We start from the raw sequence: 22,199 nt of genomic DNA, 5'->3' as shown, positions 1-22,199 counted from the left end.
TTTCAGTTTTGAAACAGATGACAATAAACATAAGAGTATGGTTGATATTACCAGTGTCAAATAAAAGGATAGGATTTTAACAGATGTTAAAGAACCACAGATTTTTTGTGTACACATCCTGATGCATAAACCAATTTTATGGCTTAAACAAGCAAACCTTCCCCTCCAGCATAGCTTGCATGGAGCAGGAGAAGCTAAGGAATGGCAACAGGGTGCTGGATCATGCAGAGCTCCCTAGGCAGCTGGTATTTGGAAGCACATGATTATTATGTAATACTGGAGGATGCATTTCTGTATACAACTACTAATATCATCAGGAAACCAACTCACCAGTTAGAAAACTCACCAGTTAATTAGGTATTTCCTTTCTTAGTTCATAGTCTTAAACATAATTCTGTCATTCTTCCTATTGTAAGGTTGTCATCCTATGGATGCTTACCAGTGAGGCTGTTTTCTTGATAATAAAGCTAACCTAATGGGCTAATAAATTAAGGCTGAATCATTATAAGGTAGAAGTGCTGGACTTCCGCTTGAGGCGACATGGAAGATGGCTGAAAATCCCATCGCCCTGGCTCCCATGGGGTAATTAGAGGCTGAGATGGGGGTAATCAGCCTCCCAAAATCTTCCTGGGGGGTACGGGAAGACAGTCTCCTCCGCAGATGCCCAACAACCCAGCCCCAAATTCGGAAGGAAGGAGGGGCTGGGGGGCACTGGATGGAAAGCCCCTGAGAGAGTCTGGCTCTCCTGGATGCGTCTCCACAAGCGAATCAAATTCCATTTCTTAAGATGAAAAAATGGATTTAAGTTTTGGACATGCTCTGAGTGAGGAGGGAGGAATTACTCTGCTAATTAACCGAGCCACTGAGGTGCCAAAAGTGACTTGAGTGAAAGAAGGATTAACATCTAAGTTAGTATGTTGGAACGGAATGGAAAGGCGGGGGGGGGGGGAAGCCTCTCTTATTATTGTACTTTGCTTTATTATATTACTTTTTTTTATGCTTAAAATTCTACAAGGCAGGTGTCACAGATGGGGTGTTGGCTACTCCCGAGTAAGCACTCCACACATCCTCTGGATTTTCATAGTTTTATTGTGCATGCTATATACAGTGGTGAGATGTCTCAAATCATGTCTGCTCTGCATGGGGCAGAAGCCCACAATGGCGTCTCGTGGGCTCTGACCCCCCCTTTTAAGACTCCAAACGCCCCTCCTCCTTGCTCTATGGGTCCTCCGTGGTCCCAAACCAGGCTCCTGAGGTGCCGTTCTCTCTCCTCCCTCCTTTCCAGCCCCTGCTGAAGCTAGCTCCTCCCCTGCTTCCCTGCTACCAACCTGGAGCTGAGCCACCAGGACTCTGCAGAGCCCTGGACCCGTCTTAACCCTTCCTGTTCCTGATTTGAACTCCCAGACTTGCTGCTGCTCTCCCATCTGGTGGAAGTAAGCAGAGTGGGCTGCTCTCTGCAAGCCCTCTCTCTTACATCCACCCCCCCTCCAGGCTCCCCCCCCCTTCCTGAGGCCTGGTTTGCCTGGTCTGATGTCTGTAAAGAGGGCTGGAAGCCTGACAGGTCTTCCTCCTCTGTAGTGTGTGTAAAATCCTGTTCCCCGTCGGTGCTGGGTGGCTGGTCCGTGTAGTTCCTTCCGTTGTCATCCTCCTCCTCCCTCTGGAAAATTGCTTCCGATTCCCGGAGGGCTCCTTGGGTCTGCGTCTCCCCTGCTCCCCACCTGGGATCGCCCTCCCCCTCTGTGTTCCCTGTGCTACTGACGTGTGGTGGTTTGGGTCTGTGGGAGAAAGGAGCGTGCAGTTCCAGTGTGCGGTCCTCCCCTTGCATGGTGTGCGTGGTTGCCTCCGCGTTTTGGGAAGCAGGAGTGCCCTGCCTGGCCATCAGACATTTTAACCCCCCCTCCCCCCACCGGGAGCCCGGGCTCGCTGTGGCACTGTAGACCTCCTCCTCTTCCTTTCTTTCTGGAACCTCTTGGCTGCCTTCTCCCTCCACCCTTCTGTCTAGTGTCTTTTGTGTGATTTCCTCCCCCTCCCTCCTGTCAGCGTCTTGTGTTGGATGTGTGTCACGTCCTCTGAACCTTGGGCTTTCCCTAAAGTGTGAGAGCGAAGACCTGTGACCCACGGGATGGACCTTTCTCGCTGTAGGTGCTTCCCCCCTGAAGGTGACAGGGTTGATCTGTGTCAGAACCTTGAAGGGCCCCAGCCTTCTGGGTGCCAGCTTCTTCCCCCTTCCCCCCATGGGAAGGCCTTCTGACCACAGCCAGACCCTGTCCCCTCCGTGGAAGACCTTCTCCATTCCCCTGTGATGGTCTGCCCCCTCCTTGTAAGCCTCATTGCCCCTTGCCACGTCTCCATCCAGTTGTTGGTGTACTGTCTCCCTCCTCTCACCCCATGCCTCAATAGGAGGTCCCCCAATCTCCCCCTCCCCCTGCTCTGGGAAGGCTCTGGGGTTTCGCCCAAGACTGGCCTTACTGGGTGTGAGCCTCGTGAAGACATGTACTGCATGCCCCTCCGTGGGGTTGTCATGATATTGCTTGAGAATCTTCCCTCTGAGGGAGTCCTGGGGCATATACCGGGCATCATTGCTAAAGAGTAACCCCTCTTTCTCGGCAAGCCCTTCCCCTGCCCCCTTTTTCTCCCTCAAGTCCCTCCGTATGTTCTGGGTAAAAGTGTCCTCTTTGGTGAGTTGGCTCAGTTTCTCTTCCTGCATCCCCGCCTCTGCGTCGTTCCATCCGCCTGGGGAGCTGATGTGGTGCGATCCTGAGGATTCTCCTTCTTTCCTGCAGTGCTCCTTGCCGTCTGCATCTCCAAAGGTGAGATCTCCCCGGCGCTGGCTGCCCACAGGGTCATTGTCCATTAAGTCCAAAGCTAGCACTTCTGCGTGCTTGTTCACTGTCATCTTCCGAGAGGGGGTCTGTTGCGTGACCTCACCCTCCTGCAATTCCCGGCCGCCTACGGTCAAGACGCTCATGGGCAGCTCCCTTGGGAAAATGGGAATCTGATCCTGCTTAGCCAAGTCCACCGATAGGAAATCGTCGCTGCTGCCCCTGCGGAGAAGCCCGACTGTCTCCTGGGTCTGGCCTCTTGGCAGCTGCAGACTCACTTCCATCTCTTTGTCGTGCTGTGGGGTGTTACAGGAGGGCTCAGTTGTTGGTGCTCTGCCTGGCCCCTCCCCTCCTGATCTGGCATCCAGGCTTGTGTCTGTGCCTGCCTGCTCTCGCCATTCCTTCCTCTGGGGGCAGTGTTCCACCCAGTGGCTGGGTGCATTGTAAAGGCATCTCCCGCCTTTCTCTTCCCTCTGTTTTCCCGCGTCAGCGTTTGAAAGTACCCGCGCGCGGGCTTTGTCCCTCTGCATCACATCTGGCTGGAGGGGGCTGTGCTGTGCTGCAGCTGCCTCCCCGGGACTGTATGGGAACTTGTGGCCGCTGCCTTTCCCCTCCGTCTGTCCCCTCTGCCCGGACTCGCCTCTCAGCCTCCTGCACTTCCACGCCACCATGCCTCTCAGTCTTAGAGCCAGCTTGTGCTGAGGGTCGCCCTACGAAGTGCTGGCCCGTCCCGAGTGTCCTCTCTGCTTGTCCAGCCTCCGCTCCCCCGGCTTGGCTGTGTTCAGAGCTGCTCGGTTCACTAAGCTTGGCTTCCCCTGTGCCCGGGTGCCTACCTGGTGCTTGAGCCGTTCCATAGTTGCAGGGTGCTGGCAACTCATGCCAATCCTCCCTCGGCATCTCTCTCTTCTGCTTTAGATGCTGCCAACTTCATGCCGGCTGCTCCATTTGCAGCCCTCTTCCCTCGGGGTAGCCATCAAAAGATTGTGGGCTTGCTGTCACAGATGGGGTGTTGGCTACTCCCGAGTAAGCACTCCACACATCCTCTGGATTTTCATAGTTTTATTGTGCATGCTATATACAGTGGTGAGATGTCTCAAATCATGTCTGCTCTGCATGGGGCAGAAGCCCACAATGGCGTCTCGTGGGCTCTGACCCCCCTTTTAAGACTCCAAACGCCCCTCCTCCTTGCTCTATGGGTCCTCCGTGGTCCCAAACCAGGCTCCTGAGGTGCCGTTCTCTCTCCTCCCTCCTTTCCAGCCCCTGCTGAAGCTAGCTCCTCCCCTGCTTCCCTGCTACCAACCTGGAGCTGAGCCACCAGGACTCTGCAGAGCCCTGGACCCGTCTTAACCCTTCCTGTTCCTGATTTGAACTCCCAGACTTGCTGCTGCTCTCCCATCTGGTGGAAGTAAGCAGAGTGGGCTGCTCTCTGCAAGCCCTCTCTCTTACAGCAGGCTTAGGCAGTATGTGGATCGAGAACTCCCAGAAGTGCAAGCTGGATTTCGAAAGGGCAGAGGAACCAGAGACCAAATAGCAAACATGCGCTGGATTATGGAGAAAGCTAGAGAGTTCCAGAAAAACGTCTACTTCTGCTTCATTGACTATGCAAAAGCCTTTGACTGTGTCGACCACAGCAAACTATGGCAAGTTCTTAAAGAAATGGGAGTGCCTGATCACCTCATCTGTCTCCTGAGAAATCTCTATGTGGGACAAGAAGCTACAGTTAGAACTGGATATGGAACAACTGATTGGTTCAAAATTGGGAAAGGAGTACGACAAGGTTGTATATTGTCTCCCTGCTTATTTAACTTATATGCAGAATTCATCATGCGAAAGGCTGGACTAGATGAATCCCAAGCCGGAATTAAGATTGCCGGAAGAAATATCAACAACCTCAGATATGCAGATGACACAACCTTGATGGCAGAAAGTGAGGAGGAATTAAATAACCTTTTAATGAGGGTGAAAGAGGAGAGCGCAAAATATGGTCTGAAGCTCAACATCAAAAAAACCAAGATCATGGCCACTGGTCCCATCACCTCCTGGCAAATAGAAGGGGAAGAAATGGAGGCAGTGAGAGATTTTACTTTCTTGGGCTCCTTGATCACTGCAGATGGTGACAGCAGTCACGAAATTAAAAGATGCCTGCTTCTTGGGAGAAAAGCAATGACAAACCTATACAGCATCTTAAAAAGCAGAGACATCACCTTGCCGACAAAGGTCCGTATAGTTAAAGCTATGGTTTTCCCAGTAGTGATGTATGGAAGTGAGAGCTGGACCATAAAGAAGGCTGATCGCCGAAGAATTGATACTTTTGAATTATGGTGCTGGAGGAGACTCTTGAGAGTCCCATGGACTGCTAGAAGATCAAACCTATCCATTCTTAAGGAAATCAGCCCTGAGTGCTCCCTGGAAGGACAGATCGTGAGACTGAGGCTCCAATACTTTGGCCACCTCATGAGAAGAGAAGAATCCTTGGAAAAGACCCTGATGTTGGGAAAGATTGAGGGCACTAGGAGAAGGGGACGACAGAGGACAAGATGGTTGGACAGTGTTCTCGAAGCTACGAACATGAGTTTGACCAAACTGCGGGAGGCAGTGGAAGACAGGAGTGCCTGGCGTGCTATGGTCCATGGGGTCACGAAGAGTCGGACACGACTAAACGACTAAACAACAACAACAATTACTTGGCAAAAAAAAAAACCACCCCCAGAAGAACCGTTTACATTATCTATAACAAGCGAGACTGGAAAGTTTTGTATTTGTTGTCATAATATGGCTCTAAAATTACAAACTGTGTGGAAATAAAAATATTATATAATTAAGGCTTTTGATCTTTGGTTTGCTTGGAAGAGGATAAAAGATTCTCCAATTTGTTGACATCAGACAGAAGCAGGATCTCATTAGCCGCTTAAGAGTCATTAAAAAACTTTGGACAGTTTCCTGGAATCTATGTGGGAGCCGTGTCACACTTTTAATTTGGAAATCCGCCATATTGGAAGTCAAGATCGGGCTGCAGAATTATAAATAGTCATGGGGGAGGTGAGCCTTTAATATGTCATTACAGTGGTACCTCGGGTTGCGTACTCAATCCGTTTTGGGGTGCCATTCGCACCCCGAAAAGTACGCAGCCCAAGCGGTGATTTAGGACATGCGCAAAGCGTCGATAGAGCACTTCTGCGCACGCGCAAAGCACGCACGATGCTTCTGGGCATGCGTGCATGGCGGAACCTGGAAGTAAACACTTCCGGGTCTGCCACATTCTTAAGCCGAAAGTACGCAACCCACAGCGTACTCAATCTGAGGTATGACTGTATATTTGTATTTCCAGTTTGATTTGGTAAATCTCCCCTGGAAAGGCTAATGTTTGATGCAACCAGTCTGGGAAAATTCCTGAGCAGATGCTTAGACTTGATTTTATCAGAACTATGTGAAGATGGCGGCTGCCAGCAGTGAAAAGACTTTTGGATTGATTCGGCAGAAACACCAGTGTGTGAGGAGATACTGCGAACTTATAGAGGGGAATCATAGACATAAAATCCACACAGAAACACATCATTGTTTTAACTCGCTTGTGTAACAACTCAGAGGCTGTGAAAGAATGAAGGATAACAACAGAAAGAATTAGAGGAACCATCGGAAATGACTATGAAAGGCAGTAGAAGTATGAGATGATCAGAACCCTCCGAACTTGAAGCATGGGAAGGTGATTGGGCCGCATCTGGCCCCCGGGCCTTAGTTTGGGGTGCCCTGAGTTAGACTCTATATTTATATTCTTAAGATTTATTTTATTCTTATGAATATAATGAAAATATACATGTATATAGCTTGCTGGATCAGGCCAATGGCCCATCTGGTCCAGCATCTTGTTCTCACAGTGCCAACCATAATGGCAATTCATGATTAAGTCACATTTTTGTGGAACATGGAATGTCACTTTTAGGGTTTCCTGAGTTTGTTTTTGGTTACACCTTGTGATTAGTAATCTTTGAAACTTGGTTCATAAAACTAAATTGGGGAGGATTATTCTTAGAAAAAAGGTTTCTACATCCGAATAGTTACATGCACGCATTAAAAAATGAAAATAAATAAGAATATGCATCTAGCTGGTCCCATCCAAAGGCTGAGATGGGGGTAATCAGCCTCCCAAAATCTTCCTGGGGGGTACGGGAAGACAGTCTCCTCCGCAGATGCCCAACAACCCAGCCCCAAATTCGGAAGGAAGGAGGGGCTGGGGGGCACTGGATGGAAAGCCCCTGAGAGAGTCTGGCTCTCCTGGATGCGTCTCCACAAGCGAATCAAATTCCATTTCTTAAGATGAAAAAATGGATTTAAGTTTTGGACATGCTCTGAGTGAGGAGGGAGGAATTACTCTGCTAATTAACCGAGCCACTGAGGTGCCAAAAGTGACTTGAGTGAAAGAAGGATTAACATCTAAGTTGGTATGTTGGAACGGAATGGAAAGGCGGGGGGGGGGGGAAGCCTCTCTTATTATTGTACTTTGCTTTATTATATTACTTTTTTTTATGCTTAAAATTCTACAAGGCAGGCTTAGGCAGTATGTGGATCGAGAACTCCCAGAAGTGCAAGCTGGATTTCGAAAGGGCAGAGGAACCAGAGACCAAATAGCAAACATGCGCTGGATTATGGAGAAAGCTAGAGAGTTCCAGAAAAACGTCTACTTCTGCTTCATTGACTATGCAAAAGCCTTTGACTGTGTCGACCACAGCAAACTATGGCAAGTTCTTAAAGAAATGGGAGTGCCTGATCACCTCATCTGTCTCCTGAGAAATCTCTATGTGGGACAAGAAGCTACAGTTAGAACTGGATATGGAACAACTGATTGGTTCAAAATTGGGAAAGGAGTACGACAAGGTTGTATATTGTCTCCCTGCTTATTTAACTTATATGCAGAATTCATCATGCGAAAGGCTGGACTAGATGAATCCCAAGCCGGAATTAAGATTGCCGGAAGAAATATCAACAACCTCAGATATGCAGATGACACAACCTTGATGGCAGAAAGTGAGGAGGAATTAAATAACCTTTTAATGAGGGTGAAAGAGGAGAGCGCAAAATATGGTCTGAAGCTCAACATCAAAAAAACCAAGATCATGGCCACTGGTCCCATCACCTCCTGGCAAATAGAAGGGGAAGAAATGGAGGCAGTGAGAGATTTTACTTTCTTGGGCTCCTTGATCACTGCAGATGGTGACAGCAGTCACGAAATTAAAAGATGCCTGCTTCTTGGGAGAAAAGCAATGACAAACCTATACAGCATCTTAAAAAGCAGAGACATCACCTTGCCGACAAAGGTCCGTATAGTTAAAGCTATGGTTTTCCCAGTAGTGATGTATGGAAGTGAGAGCTGGACCATAAAGAAGGCTGATCGCCGAAGAATTGATACTTTTGAATTATGGTGCTGGAGGAGACTCTTGAGAGTCCCATGGACTGCTAGAAGATCAAACCTATCCATTCTTAAGGAAATCAGCCCTGAGTGCTCCCTGGAAGGACAGATCGTGAGACTGAGGCTCCAATACTTTGGCCACCTCATGAGAAGAGAAGAATCCTTGGAAAAGACCCTGATGTTGGGAAAGATTGAGGGCACTAGGAGAAGGGGACGACAGAGGACAAGATGGTTGGACAGTGTTCTCGAAGCTACGAACATGAGTTTGACCAAACTGCGGGAGGCAGTGGAAGACAGGAGTGCCTGGCGTGCTATGGTCCATGGGGTCACGAAGAGTCGGACACGACTAAACGACTAAACAACAACAACAATTACTTGGCAAAAAAAAAAACCACCCCCAGAAGAACCGTTTACATTATCTATAACAAGCGAGACTGGAAAGTTTTGTATTTGTTGTCATAATATGGCTCTAAAATTACAAACTGTGTGGAAATAAAAATATTATATAATTAAGGCTTTTGATCTTTGGTTTGCTTGGAAGAGGATAAAAGATTCTCCAATTTGTTGACATCAGACAGAAGCAGGATCTCATTAGCCGCTTAAGAGTCATTAAAAAACTTTGGACAGTTTCCTGGAATCTATGTGGGAGCCGTGTCACACTTTTAATTTGGAAATCCGCCATATTGGAAGTCAAGATCGGGCTGCAGAATTATAAATAGTCATGGGGGAGGTGAGCCTTTAATATGTCATTACAGTGGTACCTCGGGTTGCGTACTCAATCCGTTTTGGGGTGCCATTCGCACCCCGAAAAGTACGCAGCCCAAGCGGTGATTTAGGACATGCGCAAAGCGTCGATAGAGCACTTCTGCGCACGCGCAAAGCACGCACGATGCTTCTGGGCATGCGTGCATGGCGGAACCTGGAAGTAAACACTTCCGGGTCTGCCACATTCTTAAGCCGAAAGTACGCAACCCACAGCGTACTCAATCTGAGGTATGACTGTATATTTGTATTTCCAGTTTGATTTGGTAAATCTCCCCTGGAAAGGCTAATGTTTGATGCAACCAGTCTGGGAAAATTCCTGAGCAGATGCTTAGACTTGATTTTATCAGAACTATGTGAAGATGGCGGCTGCCAGCAGTGAAAAGACTTTTGGATTGATTCGGCAGAAACACCAGCGTGTGAGGAGATACTGCGAACTTATAGAGGGGAATCATAGACATAAAATCCACACAGAAACACATCATTGTTTTAACTCGCTTGTGTAACAACTCAGAGGCTGTGAAAGAATGAAGGATAACAACAGAAAGAATTAGAGGAACCATCGGAAATGACTATGAAAGGCAGTAGAAGTATGAGATGATCAGAACCCTCCGAACTTGAAGCATGGGAAGGTGATTGGGCCGCATCTGGCCCCCGGGCCTTAGTTTGGGGTGCCCTGAGTTAGACTCTATATTTATATTCTTAAGATTTATTTTATTCTTATGAATATAATGAAAATATACATGTATATAGCTTGCTGGATCAGGCCAATGGCCCATCTGGTCCAGCATCTTGTTCTCACAGTGCCAACCATAATGGCAATTCATGATTAAGTCACATTTTTGTGGAACATGGAATGTCACTTTTAGGGTTTCCTGAGTTTGTTTTTGGTTACACCTTGTGATTAGTAATCTTTGAAACTTGGTTCATAAAACTAAATTGGGGAGGATTATTCTTAGAAAAAAGGTTTCTACATCCGAATAGTTACATGCACGCATTAAAAAATGAAAATAAATAAGAATATGCATCTAGCTGGTCCCATCCAAATCGGTTCCTATGAGCTAAAATTCTGTTAAGCAAATGTCAGAGTCCTTAGGATCTTATGTTGGTTAGCAAGCTCTTTCTGGTTTTCAATGTACTACCTCAGGTCTGATATTCACTTTCTTCTGAGAACCTCCAATACTTTGTCTTTGCAAGTACCTCTCTAACTGTGACCTTGAGCTATCTTTATACCAAACCACAAACCAACCAACATTAAAAAGTACACTATTGCCTTAATCCCTTTTGCAGACCATGTGCTGAAGCGATTATCCATCAGCCAAGGTTGTGTCTAGGAAGCAAGTTAACCATGTAATTCGCAACCCAAACTTTATACAAGATCATTGTTTCTTTTTAAACAGTCCAATTCTTTCTCACAAGCCAACTTCAAACCATGAGTTATGAACCTGACTTCTTAAACTAAATGTTTGTTTTAAACAAGGATATCTAGTTTGTACATATTTATTTGAAAGCGAAGCTAAATTTGGCAGAAATTATCCCATTAGTCTTATTGGAGGAGCAGAGAGGAGTGAGAGTTGTGTGAGCCTCATTTTTTGCTTGACCTTATGGAGGCTTTGTTATGTACAGTATTCAGTGGTCTGTGTTTGCCTGAGCTTGAGTCTGCACTAAGGATTCTGAGCTCCTGTGTTCTCATTCGATACATGATATCCAATCACAGAACATATCAGGATTTGGGCCTCTGCCATTGGCCCTTAAACTCTGAGTCATGATTTGCAGCTTGGAAGTTTAGACAGCCAATTATGTCGGGAGTGGGAGTGGCCCAGGCCTTCAGGAATGTCTATAAGCAGTTGCTTTGCCCCTGTTCAGTTCTGTTCAATAAATATTATTGCTGTTAACACTGTGTTTAGCCTTGTGGGAACCAACCTACACTTCAGGCTTGTCCTTGTAGCACTAAACAATGGTTTAGCATTCAATGCAAGCCAGGCCATTCTGTTTCTGTGTTGAGGTTTTTAATGGTTTTTCTCCAGTGTTATACATGCTTTCTTTGATATTCTGTGATACAACCCTTTGAGTAATAAATCATTTTTAAAGTGGAGCTTTTATAATATTTTCATTCTTTCTTCCCTGCTCCCTTTCCCACACTTTCTTGAGTGAGCATTGGAGACTTAAGATGGTATCATTGTAATATTTGTTTTATGTACACAACTACTAAGACTGCATCATGCTTTCTAAAGGAAACAAGTGTGTCTCAAAGTGTTTCACCTTTAGTCAACTTTCAGATCTGTTTGCCACTCTATCCGAAGAACAACTGTTCATAACGCCATATCTCTGCATTTCTCACTAGCCATAGCTTGTTATGTTTCAATGGCAGGAGAGAGACAGTGTTTTGGTCATTAGTTCCCATAGAAGGAACATCAGCCGTGACTGTCAGAAAGCAATTAGGTTAATGAAAGATGGTTTCATAGTGGGGTGAATTTTGTCATCTAGGTTGGCATGCACAATTCATTTGGGGTTCACCTTTTAGCATTATAATGACAATATATGCCATTTTGGTTCGCTTTGAGATATGCTAGTTAAGCACCCTTTTAGCATAATTTAGGAAATAATAATTTCAGATACACATGAATCGCTTCATTTTAATACAGTTCATTCACAGAGTCTAATTGGTGTTTCTGATGTTCATTAAAATGTAATAATATAAAGGCAGTAACACAAAGACAGTTGCATATGAAGAACATATCTATTCTAAGCATAAATCTGCTGGTGCTTATGTTCCACTTTCACCCACACCAGCTTGCATGTAACCTCAAAGCTGACAGCCTGTTACAAAACAGTTTTCTTTAGTTTAGTAGTTTATAGATTTTTCAGGGAAACCATGATGTAACAAGAAGGACAGTCGCCGTTCGAAAATCTTCCTGCCTTTATGCTTGATGTGAGAGATGCTGGTGAAGTTTTTACCTTTTACTTTTAGAGAACTCTCTTAGATTGTATTGCTCTTTTTCTGCAATGGCCAGTTAAAGCATGTAAGACAACATAAATCTTTGCAGAAAAAGAGCTATACAATCTAAGAGAGTTCTCTAAAAGTAAAAAGTGAAAGAAAATTTAAAATGCCTTATTTAAGAGAAGGTGAACCAAAATAAATGGGTTTTTGAAAAGCCACTTAAATATTTATAGCACCAAGCACAAATGTACTTCTGTGGGGAAGGAATTTGACAATCTGGGAGCCACCACTGTTTGGGGGGGCAGGGAAAGGCAAGTAAGGAGTGGGCACATGATAGTGGCTTATAAAATTATAAAAAGGTGAGTGAAGGTGAGTGGTAGTGGAAGATTTCAGGGCAGACAAAAAGAAGTATTCACACAGCTTTTGGAATTAGTTACCGCAAGTGATGATGGCCACCAATTTCTGTAGCTTTAAAAATATGATTAGGCAAATTCATGGAGGACAAGTCAGATCACTGGCTACTAATCTTGATAGCTACCTCCCAATCATCAGAGGCACTATGCCTTTGAATACCAGCTGCTGAGAAACAACAGAAGAGAGGACTCTTCCCCTCATGCCCTGCTTGGGGGCTGCCCAAAGGCATCTGACTGGACATTGTAACAGACAGAATGCTCAACTGGTAGGCCTTTCATCTGATCCAGTAGGCCCCTTCCTTAATTTATAATGTTTTAATCCTGAACCAGTGTTCAGTTGTTTGTGTTGGTTAGGTTTTCCAAGTTATTTATTTAACAATAAAACTAAATGTTTATCACTCAGGCACTGTTGTATTTATGACATTCAAAGACTTTCTTTCACGATTCACAGTACTATTTTACCGTCCTCTTTGGTCATGAAGGACAGAAGCCACTTGAGCTCCGTTGTGAGGAGGAAGCAGATGGAGAAGAATGGGTAGAGGCTATTCACCAAGCCAGGTATGAAACCTCCGCTGACAGTCACTACCTAGTCAAGCACTCCTTTTGTTTACTGAGGAAAAATCTACTTCCTTCTCTCTTGTACTATTTGATTTTCTTCCTTCTCCTGATACAAAAAGTCTGGGCTTGTCCTGAGGGTCAAACTACACAGTACAGCCCATGCCTTGCAGGGCAGAGTTTTGTTTTGTTTTTTTACCACTTGCAGGAAGACTGTTCCAGATAGGGACTCTAGCATGGTGGGTTGGAGGATTGCCCCCCATAGCCCTAGTCCTGGCCTTGCAATCTCTTTCAGAAATAAGATCCCATTAAAGCTGATGATTCCCCCCCCCCAATACAAATTACAGGTGCATGGTGGGAGCAATGGGCTAATGCTCTCAACCCACATGGTAGGGCCCCAATCTAGTTCAGGCTTCCACTCTGGAAACCTTTGCTCTTAAAGGCACAGCTATGTAGAAAACGACATGCAGTTTCATCCTCTGGAGACTGTTTATTTCCACCATCACTTATCAGGAAGTATGCAAAACTCTCATTCCTCTGATACTTCTAAATTGCAAGTCACTATACCCTACATATAAGTCCGTAGACACTTACTTCCATACAGTAGTAATCTTCATTTTTTTGCCCCAGTATGATTCACTGCTCTGCCTGGCATGGTAGCTAACGACTTTTGGCTTGAGCTGTGGCACTAATGTGTTAGATGCTATATTAACAGCACATGATGCAAGTAAGATGGCAGGCCAAAGGAGAATGGACTATTTCAGAAGACGAGGTCTTGCCGGTAGTGGAGGGAACTTCTAATGCCTGTAGTGATTTGGAGAAGCATTCTTTATTAAAGAAGTGTGGGATTATTCTTTTAGATCATACTTGACTGGCAACATGATTCAAATGGCTGGAGTTGGAAAGCATTGCTTTGGTCAACATGATGCTTCCAGCCAATCAAATTGCGAGGGAAGAGAGTCTCTTGCACTCCTGAACTTTCAGTCAGGACATGAGAAATGCTGAAAGCATGGACTGTAGCCACTTCTTCCTCTGTAGGCCACTATGAGGTCTTGCTTTGATAGCACAGCCCTTTTGGTGGCCAGCATTTCTTTGAATCTCCTTATACCTCACTGATATCTGGCCATACTGTGGTTCATGTTTAGGTCTGTCTTTTCAGTAAGGGATTAACATGGTTACTGATTTCTCCTGTCCTCCTGTTCCTATACTGTTCTGGTAACATTACAACAATAAGATCATGTGAGAGTTACAGACAACATGGTTATGTGTCATGTCAATGCCTCTCTTCTCTGGGATGTAAAATAAAAGCTGTCTTCACTGAGGGGAAAGGATGTAAGCTCTGGGTTAAATGAGGAGATGATGGGTAGCCCACTGTTTTCATGAGCATGGAAACATAGTGTAGTTTATAAAATGTGGGTGGTGGTGATGATAAGAAATCTCAAGCCGTCCTCTGTTGTCTTCAAACAGCTCACAATGATCTCTTATAATTTAGGTTTAATCTAAGTTTCTTTTCCAAGCCAGCAACCAAATTTAATAGCTGTTCCCAGTTTCTGCCTTAGAGTAGATAGAATACTACTCTATATCATAATAAATAGCTTGTTCATAGTTTTAGAATTATATGGATAGGAATGAGTCAACCTTTTAAAGATCTCAAATCTTTATTATATATCTATAAAATCTATATTATAAAGACAAGCATAAGATTGTACTGTTAATTCGTTGCTTTATATTGCTTTTTCTGGAGCAGAGCTGTTCCTCTCAAGCAGGCAAAAGTGTGAGGAAGTGAAATAATCTGTTGATTGGAAAATAACCCATGCAGAAATAGAATGTATCTGGGCAGAAGGTGATATTGCTCCATCCTACAGTGTTCTGTGTGCACCTTGTCCAACTGCCAGACAAAGGATTTCAGCACTGATTCTACTGAATTGCTCATGTGCCTTAAGAGCACTGCCTTGCCTCAAGAGCAATGTCTTGCATCAGTTCTTAACAACTTGGTTGTGTTTTAGAGCCCCACATGCTAAAAGCCTTCCCATTATTTTCTGCAAGGGGAGCCACCTCACACTTTCACAGGCATTCATTATTGCATGTACTGATATTGTGCCAGTCTTTTAATTAGGAGTTTTGGAGGGAAAGAGAGGTTACCTAATCTATTATTAATTTAAATTAATAGGTGGGATCAGCTACACATACATAACTATTAGAATGAGAGAGTCCCATGAGTGAACTTGCCCCAACTCATGTTTAAAAGCTTGGCAAGAGGGGGTATCAACTGTTGGGACATCACTGTAGCTGCTATTTTGTTATAAACCTCTTGCCTAGGAATCTTGACTTCTGGCAGGACTCTGCTTCGCAGGGGGTTGGACTGGATGGCCCTTGTGGTCTCTTCCAGCTCTATGATTCTATGGACCTTGCTCCTGAGTCTGTTACTAGCTTGAATAAAATACTTCCCTTACTTTTAAGCACAAGTTGCTGTCATTGTGTTTAGTTACGGGAACTTGACACAGATAATCAATTTCCTCCAAGCACACTTTGCTAGAGTAGGAGAGATGTAGTCTGTTTTCCTCTCAGTTTAATGTAATATTTTCAGAAGTACTGTTTTCTTCTTCAATTTAAATGTGCTACCTACCATAATTGACGCACATTGTGACGGGCATTCCGCTAAATGAAACATCAACCCTCCCCCGTTTTCCTCTTCGCAGCTATTCAGATATCCTGATTGAGCGAGAAGTTTTAATGCAAAAATATATTCATCTAGTTCAGATTGTAGAGACAGAAAAGATTTCAGCCAATCAGTTACGACATCAGCTTGAAGATCAAGACACAGAAATTGAAAGGCTTAAATCAGAGGTATGTTCCCATATGATGTGAAGGTTACATTTTATCACTACCTTTATGAGCCAATTTATATATTAGGAATGCAATCTACTTCCCTTTTTAGTCAATGGTTCCCCCTCCAAAAAAACAGCAACCCTTAAATTATTATGTGAATGAATTGAACCCTAGGTTAATTGTGAGGTACAGTGGTACCTCGACTTACGAACGACTCGACAACCGAATTTTTCGACTTGCGAATGGGGTAAATGGCCGCACGCTTACAAATTTCTCAACATCCGAACGGAAACCGCGGCAGTTTTAGATAGGGTTTTTTTGACTTACGAATTATTAGATGGGGTTGCTTCGACTTACAATTTTTTTCGTTTCCAATGCATTCCTATGGGAAATCGTGTTTCAAATGGCGCTTTTCGACTTATGAATTTTTCGACCTACAAAGTTGTCTTCAGAACGGATTAAATTCGTAAGTCGAGGCACCACTGTAATCACCATCGAGTATGTATACTTAGATTTCCTTGCCTGATAATTTTCCTGACTTCATCTGTAATCTTCTTTAATGATGTAGACTTTTAAAACTGCAACAGAATAATGCAATTTTATTTTAGTCCTTGCCATTTTTTTTTTAAACAAATGTCGTGTAGCATGGTATTATATTTCATTTCCCTAAAGCAGGAATTTACATGTTCTTATCTACCAAGCTAAAATGCATCCTACTAGCCACCTGTTGTGGCCTGCTAAGTGCTAAGTCCCGTTTTTACACTCGCAGGCAATCAGAGACCACACACGTCCTGGTGACTGCTATGGTATGTGGGGCTTCGTAGATCACAGGTTGTGCACACCTACCCTAGAGTATACCTACTCTATATGTGATTATGTAACACAAGCCCAAGAAGCCTCAAAGATTTGGAAATTAAGGGTATTGAAGCCTCAAGTTAGATGCCGGAACTGAGAGTTCTGGGTGGAAAACCCTAACCGTTACAGGCTTTTCTTATTTTATGTTATTGCTTTTGACAGATTGTAGCTCTTAACAAAACAAAAGAACGAATGCGACCTTATCAAGGCAACCAAGAAGAAGAAGATCCTGATATTAAGAAAATCAAAAAGGTAAAATTTTGTTTAAATGGAGAAGAGTTTATAAAATAAGTTTATAAAATTGTCCACACTTTTCTTTGAATTAGAAGAAATAATTTATTATGTGTAAAACTCTTCCATTTAGCTCAGTATGTGTTGAATTTTAAAAACTGCAGCAAGATCACATAATATCTGAAGTATATTATTTAGTGAAGCGGGCAGATAATGGTGAATTGGGGTAGATGCATGTTCCTGCCAACCTAGCAGTTCGAAAGCACGTCAAAGTGCAAGTAGATAAATAGGTACCGCTCCGGCGGGAAGGTAAACAGCGTCTCTGTGTGTTGCTCTGGTTCGCTACATGACCTGGCCACATGACCTGGAAGCTGTACGCTGGCTCCCTCGGCCAATAACGCGAGATGAGCGCCGCAACCCCAGAGTAGGTCACAACTGGACCTAATGGTCAGGGGTCCCTTTACCTTTTTATGTACGGTGCATATCATGTTACCCAGTATAAACTGCTTGAAAAAGCTTTACTGACCATTGTGTTTTCAAGCCACTTTAATTAATATTTCTTTTCCTTATGATTTTACTTCATCTAGCCCAGTCCACAGATATGTGTGCATTGCTCTGTATTTGACACTGTAGCTCAGTGAAGAGTAAATGCTTTGCATATGCAAAAAATTCCCAGGTTCAGTCCAAGGAGGGACTGGAAAGGACTCCTGTCTGAACTGCTGGAATCAGTTATCATAGACAGTACTGAACTAAAAGGACTATTGGTTTGACTGTAAGGCAACCATGCCTGCACCAGCATACAGTGAACTGGGGCATATGGAAGCTCTCACAGCACTGCTTCTGTGCCTACTGCTGCTAGTACTCATGCTGGTCACTTGCCCACCCGTGATAATGGTGGTGGTACTCATTGGAGCCTAAGCTCTGCATGCTAATTAATGGCTGATCCCACCTCCCAATGGATGTACATCGGGGTGGGAATAGCATAATTAACCCATCAGCACCAGGGAATTTGTGGATATGCAGCCGATGAGCATTGCTCCTAGGCTGCTCTTTTCACATGGCCTTTTCACGGCTCTAATGAGTACTGCTTTACCCACGGGCCTACAATTACATTGATGGAGAGTTCTACCCAGGGTAGTCTGTCTAGGGCCGAAACTAGGCTTGAAGGTAGCTTCCAATGTTCCCTGTCTCAACAGAGGATGGTTTCACATATAAGCATTTTTTCCATACAAAGGTGTACATGTGTACAAAGTTTACTGCCCAGCTCACAGCAATGTCTGAAGATTGCGGAGGTGCCTTTTCTGCTTCACACACACACACATTTCAAAGGCCATTAAGAATGTGTTCTTCTTTTGTTGAATTATCAGGTTCAGAGTTTTATGCGAGGTTGGTTGTGTAGAAGAAAATGGAAGACAATTGTCCAGGATTACATTTGTTCTCCACATGCAGAAAGTATGCGAAAGAGAAATCAGATCGTTTTCAACATGGTTGAGGCTGAATCTGAATACGTACATCAGCTTTATATCCTTGTGAATTGTTTTCTAAGGCCGTTAAGAATGGCTGCAAGTTCAAAGAAACCACCAATTAGCCATGATGACGTCAGTAGTGTATTCCTCAACAGGTACCCCATGTGTTTATATATATATATATATTTATTTAATTACTTAATTAATTAAAATATGCCCAGACCTCTTTCATCTTCAGATGTGAACGTATACAAAGGGCAGTTTAAAAAAAATGGGTAAAGAGAAATAAAACAAATACAATAAAATTAAAGATAAAGCAGCAGTGTTATAGAATGTAATCACAGTGCAATTGGGTACATCTTTAGAATTGAGTTCAATGAGATTTACTCGCAGATAAGCATGGCTTGGATAAAACAAGTATTTGATATATTTTGTAAATCTTGTTCCATTATGATGGAATGAAGTAAATCCAGCTTTGGCAATTCCCCAAATTTCATCTTCAGAGTATTTCAGTCACAGCTCTTTTTTTTTTTAAGATTCAGGTAGAAGTGTAGATCTTTTGCCTTCTTGAAGGCAAAAAAAAATGTCTCCCCGTCCCCCGGAAATAAAATAGTAATAAATTATGCTACACAGATGAGGTCCAAAAGTTAGTCAGTAACATACTTTTGTTTATTTGATAAAAAATTATAACCCACTTCTTCCAAACGTTTTGAACTATAGCTATTTATGCAGTAATGTTCAAAGAATATCTTCTAATGACAGAGTCCAACTTTTGTTTATTGTTTCAACTTTTATTTCTTCGCAGTGAGACTATAATGTTTCTTCATGAAATATTTCATCAAGGATTAAAAGCAAGAATAGCAAACTGGCCTACTTTAATTTTAGGTAAGTGCTCTTCACTAGGGCCATTATTATTTTTGCATGGCCATGTGGGGATATTAGTAGGATTTGCTTCCTCTTTTTTTGCAGATGCCATGTGTGTTTTTCAGAAGATATAACCATTTTAGGAAGGTGTAGTATGTTTCATTATGCAGAGCGGCCTTTGTATATCAATTCCACTGTTTAAAGCATACAACTTCTGTCAAGAGAGGAAAGGTGGTAACACTATTCCTTGTTAGGATTTTGCAGTTCTGGATGTAGATAATTTGCACTTAATGTTCTATTTTATTTCTAAATGTGACCTATAAAAAAAGGTGGATGGCAGCAGCAATTTATTTTTCTCTTTGTTTTGTATAGCTGATTTATTTGATATCCTGCTACCAATGCTGAATATTTATCAAGAATTTGTTCGGAATCATCAATATAGTCTCCAGGTCCTTGCAAACTGCAAGCAGAACAGAGATTTTGACAAACTCTTGAAGCAGTATGAAGCCAACCCTGCCTGTGAGGGCAGAATGCTTGAGACATTCCTTACTTACCCCATGTTTCAGGTATTTTTGTTGTTATAGTGGTTTCGTGCATGTTATAAACACTATTTGTATCATTTGGTTAGTAATACTAATGGCTGTTGCTCTAGCAGATTGGTTGTTGGTTGTTGCTGGCATCCATCTGTCTTGGGAGACAAAGGAAGAGTGTGCCTTTGGGGGTAAAGTAAAACCATTGGAGAGTTACAGCACCTGCCGTGGCTGTAGAGGCTGATACAGAAGAGACATGTTTTGTTGCAAGTTGGGCCGATACAGAAGGTGTCCTGTTTTGCTGCTACAGGTGCACCATGGCGTTTCTTTTCTCTGCGCTTCTCCCAGCAGTCATTCCTCCTCTGGTTACTGCTGTGGACAACCTGACTGTCTTGTCTCCAGGTACTGTGATCGTCTGCAATGGTTATAACCATATGGCGGGGTTAAGGTTACCAGCCTTTATGTCACATTTGCAGACATTTTGTAACACAGAGTTGGTGTGCCAACAGGCCTAATGCCTGAAGCTTTTGGGGAACTTGCCATCTTCCATTCTGCGTATGTGACCAAACCAGTGTAGGCGTCGCTGAGTCAGGACTGTGAGCAAGATGGGAATGTGGGCTTGGGAGAGCACATCTTTGAGATGTGCTCATACAGCCACGTGATGCACAGAATCGTCCTGGCGCAGCACATGTGGAAAGGCATTGAGGTGGTTGTAAGTTGCCTACAACTCACTTCCATAAAGCAGAGTGCTCAACACATGCCTGATAGACCTTCACCTTGGTATTGGTCATTAGCATCACATTTTTCCTTACCTTTGGGTATGTCTGTCTTGCCAATTCACTTGTCTAGGTCAGATTTGATGGAATGGTTGCTTGTTATGGTGGAACCCAGATAAACAAAATCATCTGCTACTTCAAGTCTGTGGTCACCCGTGCTGATGTGTGGAGTGCTGACAATGTCCTGACCCAGAGTGTTGGTCTTTGTCAGGCTGATGGTGAGGCTGACTTCCATGCAGGCTTGGGCAAAGTGGTTGATGAGTCTCTATAGAGCTTCCTTGGAGTGGGCTGTCAAGGCTGAGTCATCTGCAAACAACATCTCTATAGCTGTATATTTTATCTGGTGGAAGGGCTTTGAGCATAACAACCTTTTATATTACAGTCACAATTTGAAAGTGTTTTTTAATACTTGTTCAATATATTTTTGAAGACATTTTGATTTTTTTAAATTATTGGTTCCCACATCCAGTGGTTGTGTGATCAATGAAATTTTCTGCTATCAAATTAAATTAAATTCTCTTAATTATAACACATACAGTCTAAACGCTGAAAGTGAAGGAAAGGAGTTCCTGCAAATTCAAGTCATGGTGTTTTTTTGAAACATGCACACACTTGTGTTCAACTCCTATCAAGACCTCTGAATCCACCTAGAAACTAGGCACTAGACATGCTCACTGCCCCTCATGCTGTCAATAAACCCTGGTAGCAGAGAGCAGCAGCAGACACAAGTCTTCAGTCTCTGTTGCAAACCATAACAACAACAACAACAACAACAACTTATTTATACCCTGCCCATGTGGCTGAGTTTCCCCAGCCACCCTGGGCAACTCCCAGTCGAGTGTTAAAAAGAATACAGCAATCAAGAAAAATAAGGTGCAAAGACAGGCTCTTCTTGGAGGAACGGAGAATTAGCCTGGGAGAAGGAGCCTGCTGGGTTTCCTGCAGAAATAAGTGTAGAATCAGGGAACTAAAGTGTTTCTTTTATGTTTGGAGGAATATAGGTTTCTATGCTACCTAGTCAGCTTTAAGCAGTAGCAGATGGTGGGGCAGAGCTGTGGGGCTCACCTGACCTCCAGCCAGTGGCATACCAAGATAGAGAGAAATGACGCAGGGGCAAGGTTGGCACAGTACCAGTGGAACAGACTTGATCAGCTCTGCTACTGCATTTGCACCTTGATCTTGTAGCTGCACACACACACACGGAAATGCAGCAGTGAATGTTTCAGTTTTTGAACGCCGAAAACCCGCAAGTAATTGCTTCCGTTTTCAAATGCACCCCGGAGGTCGAACGGCTTCTGAGGCGAGTCTCTTAGTTTTCTCCATTGAAATTGCCGACTGCCTATTGCGCCTTGGTTGTCGAACATTTTGGAAGTCAAAACGGTCTTCCGGAACAGATTATGTTTGACAACTGAGGTTCCACTGTACAGTGGTCCCTCGACTTGCGAATTTAATCCGTTCCGAATGCACATTTGTAAGTCGAAAAAAGCGGTTTCCCATAGGAATGCATTGGAAACTGAAAAATTCGTAAGTCGAGTAAACTGCATCTAAACCGCAATGGTTTTCCTTTCGGATGTCAAAAAAAAAACGTAAGCATGCGGCCATTTTTTTTCATTCGTAACTCGAAATTTCGTAAGTCGAGTACTTCGTAAGTCAAGGGACCACTGTATAAGAATGAACTCCAGTCTTACCTACTGCCCATCTCCTCCTCTAGTGTATCCCCAAGGAAGAGATGGAAGCTTTTTTTTATATTT

At 43.7% G+C, this 22,199-nt stretch overlaps 1 protein-coding gene across 1 annotated transcript in view; it reads left to right on the top strand.

Moving 5' to 3' along the window:
• Positions 1–22,199, top strand: part of RASGRF2 (Ras protein specific guanine nucleotide releasing factor 2) — a 97,908-nt gene that overhangs the window by 20,370 nt on the left and 55,339 nt on the right. The window contains exons 2-7 of the mRNA XM_035099765.3: positions 12,794–12,900; positions 15,597–15,744; positions 16,744–16,833; positions 18,180–18,433; positions 19,084–19,163; positions 19,515–19,708. Of these exons, the coding sequence (XP_034955656.2) occupies positions 12,794–12,900; positions 15,597–15,744; positions 16,744–16,833; positions 18,180–18,433; positions 19,084–19,163; positions 19,515–19,708 (873 nt within the window). The remainder of the gene's footprint in view (positions 1–12,793; positions 12,901–15,596; positions 15,745–16,743; positions 16,834–18,179; positions 18,434–19,083; positions 19,164–19,514; positions 19,709–22,199) is intronic.

Source organism: Zootoca vivipara, chromosome 10 (assembly GCF_965207765.1).
Source record: "Zootoca vivipara chromosome 10, rZooViv2.hap1.1, whole genome shotgun sequence".
NCBI classification, from domain to species: Eukaryota; Metazoa; Chordata; class Lepidosauria; order Squamata; family Lacertidae; genus Zootoca; species Zootoca vivipara.
Note: the sequence above shows the minus strand (reverse complement) of the source record. Positions and strands in the feature narration are given on the sequence as shown.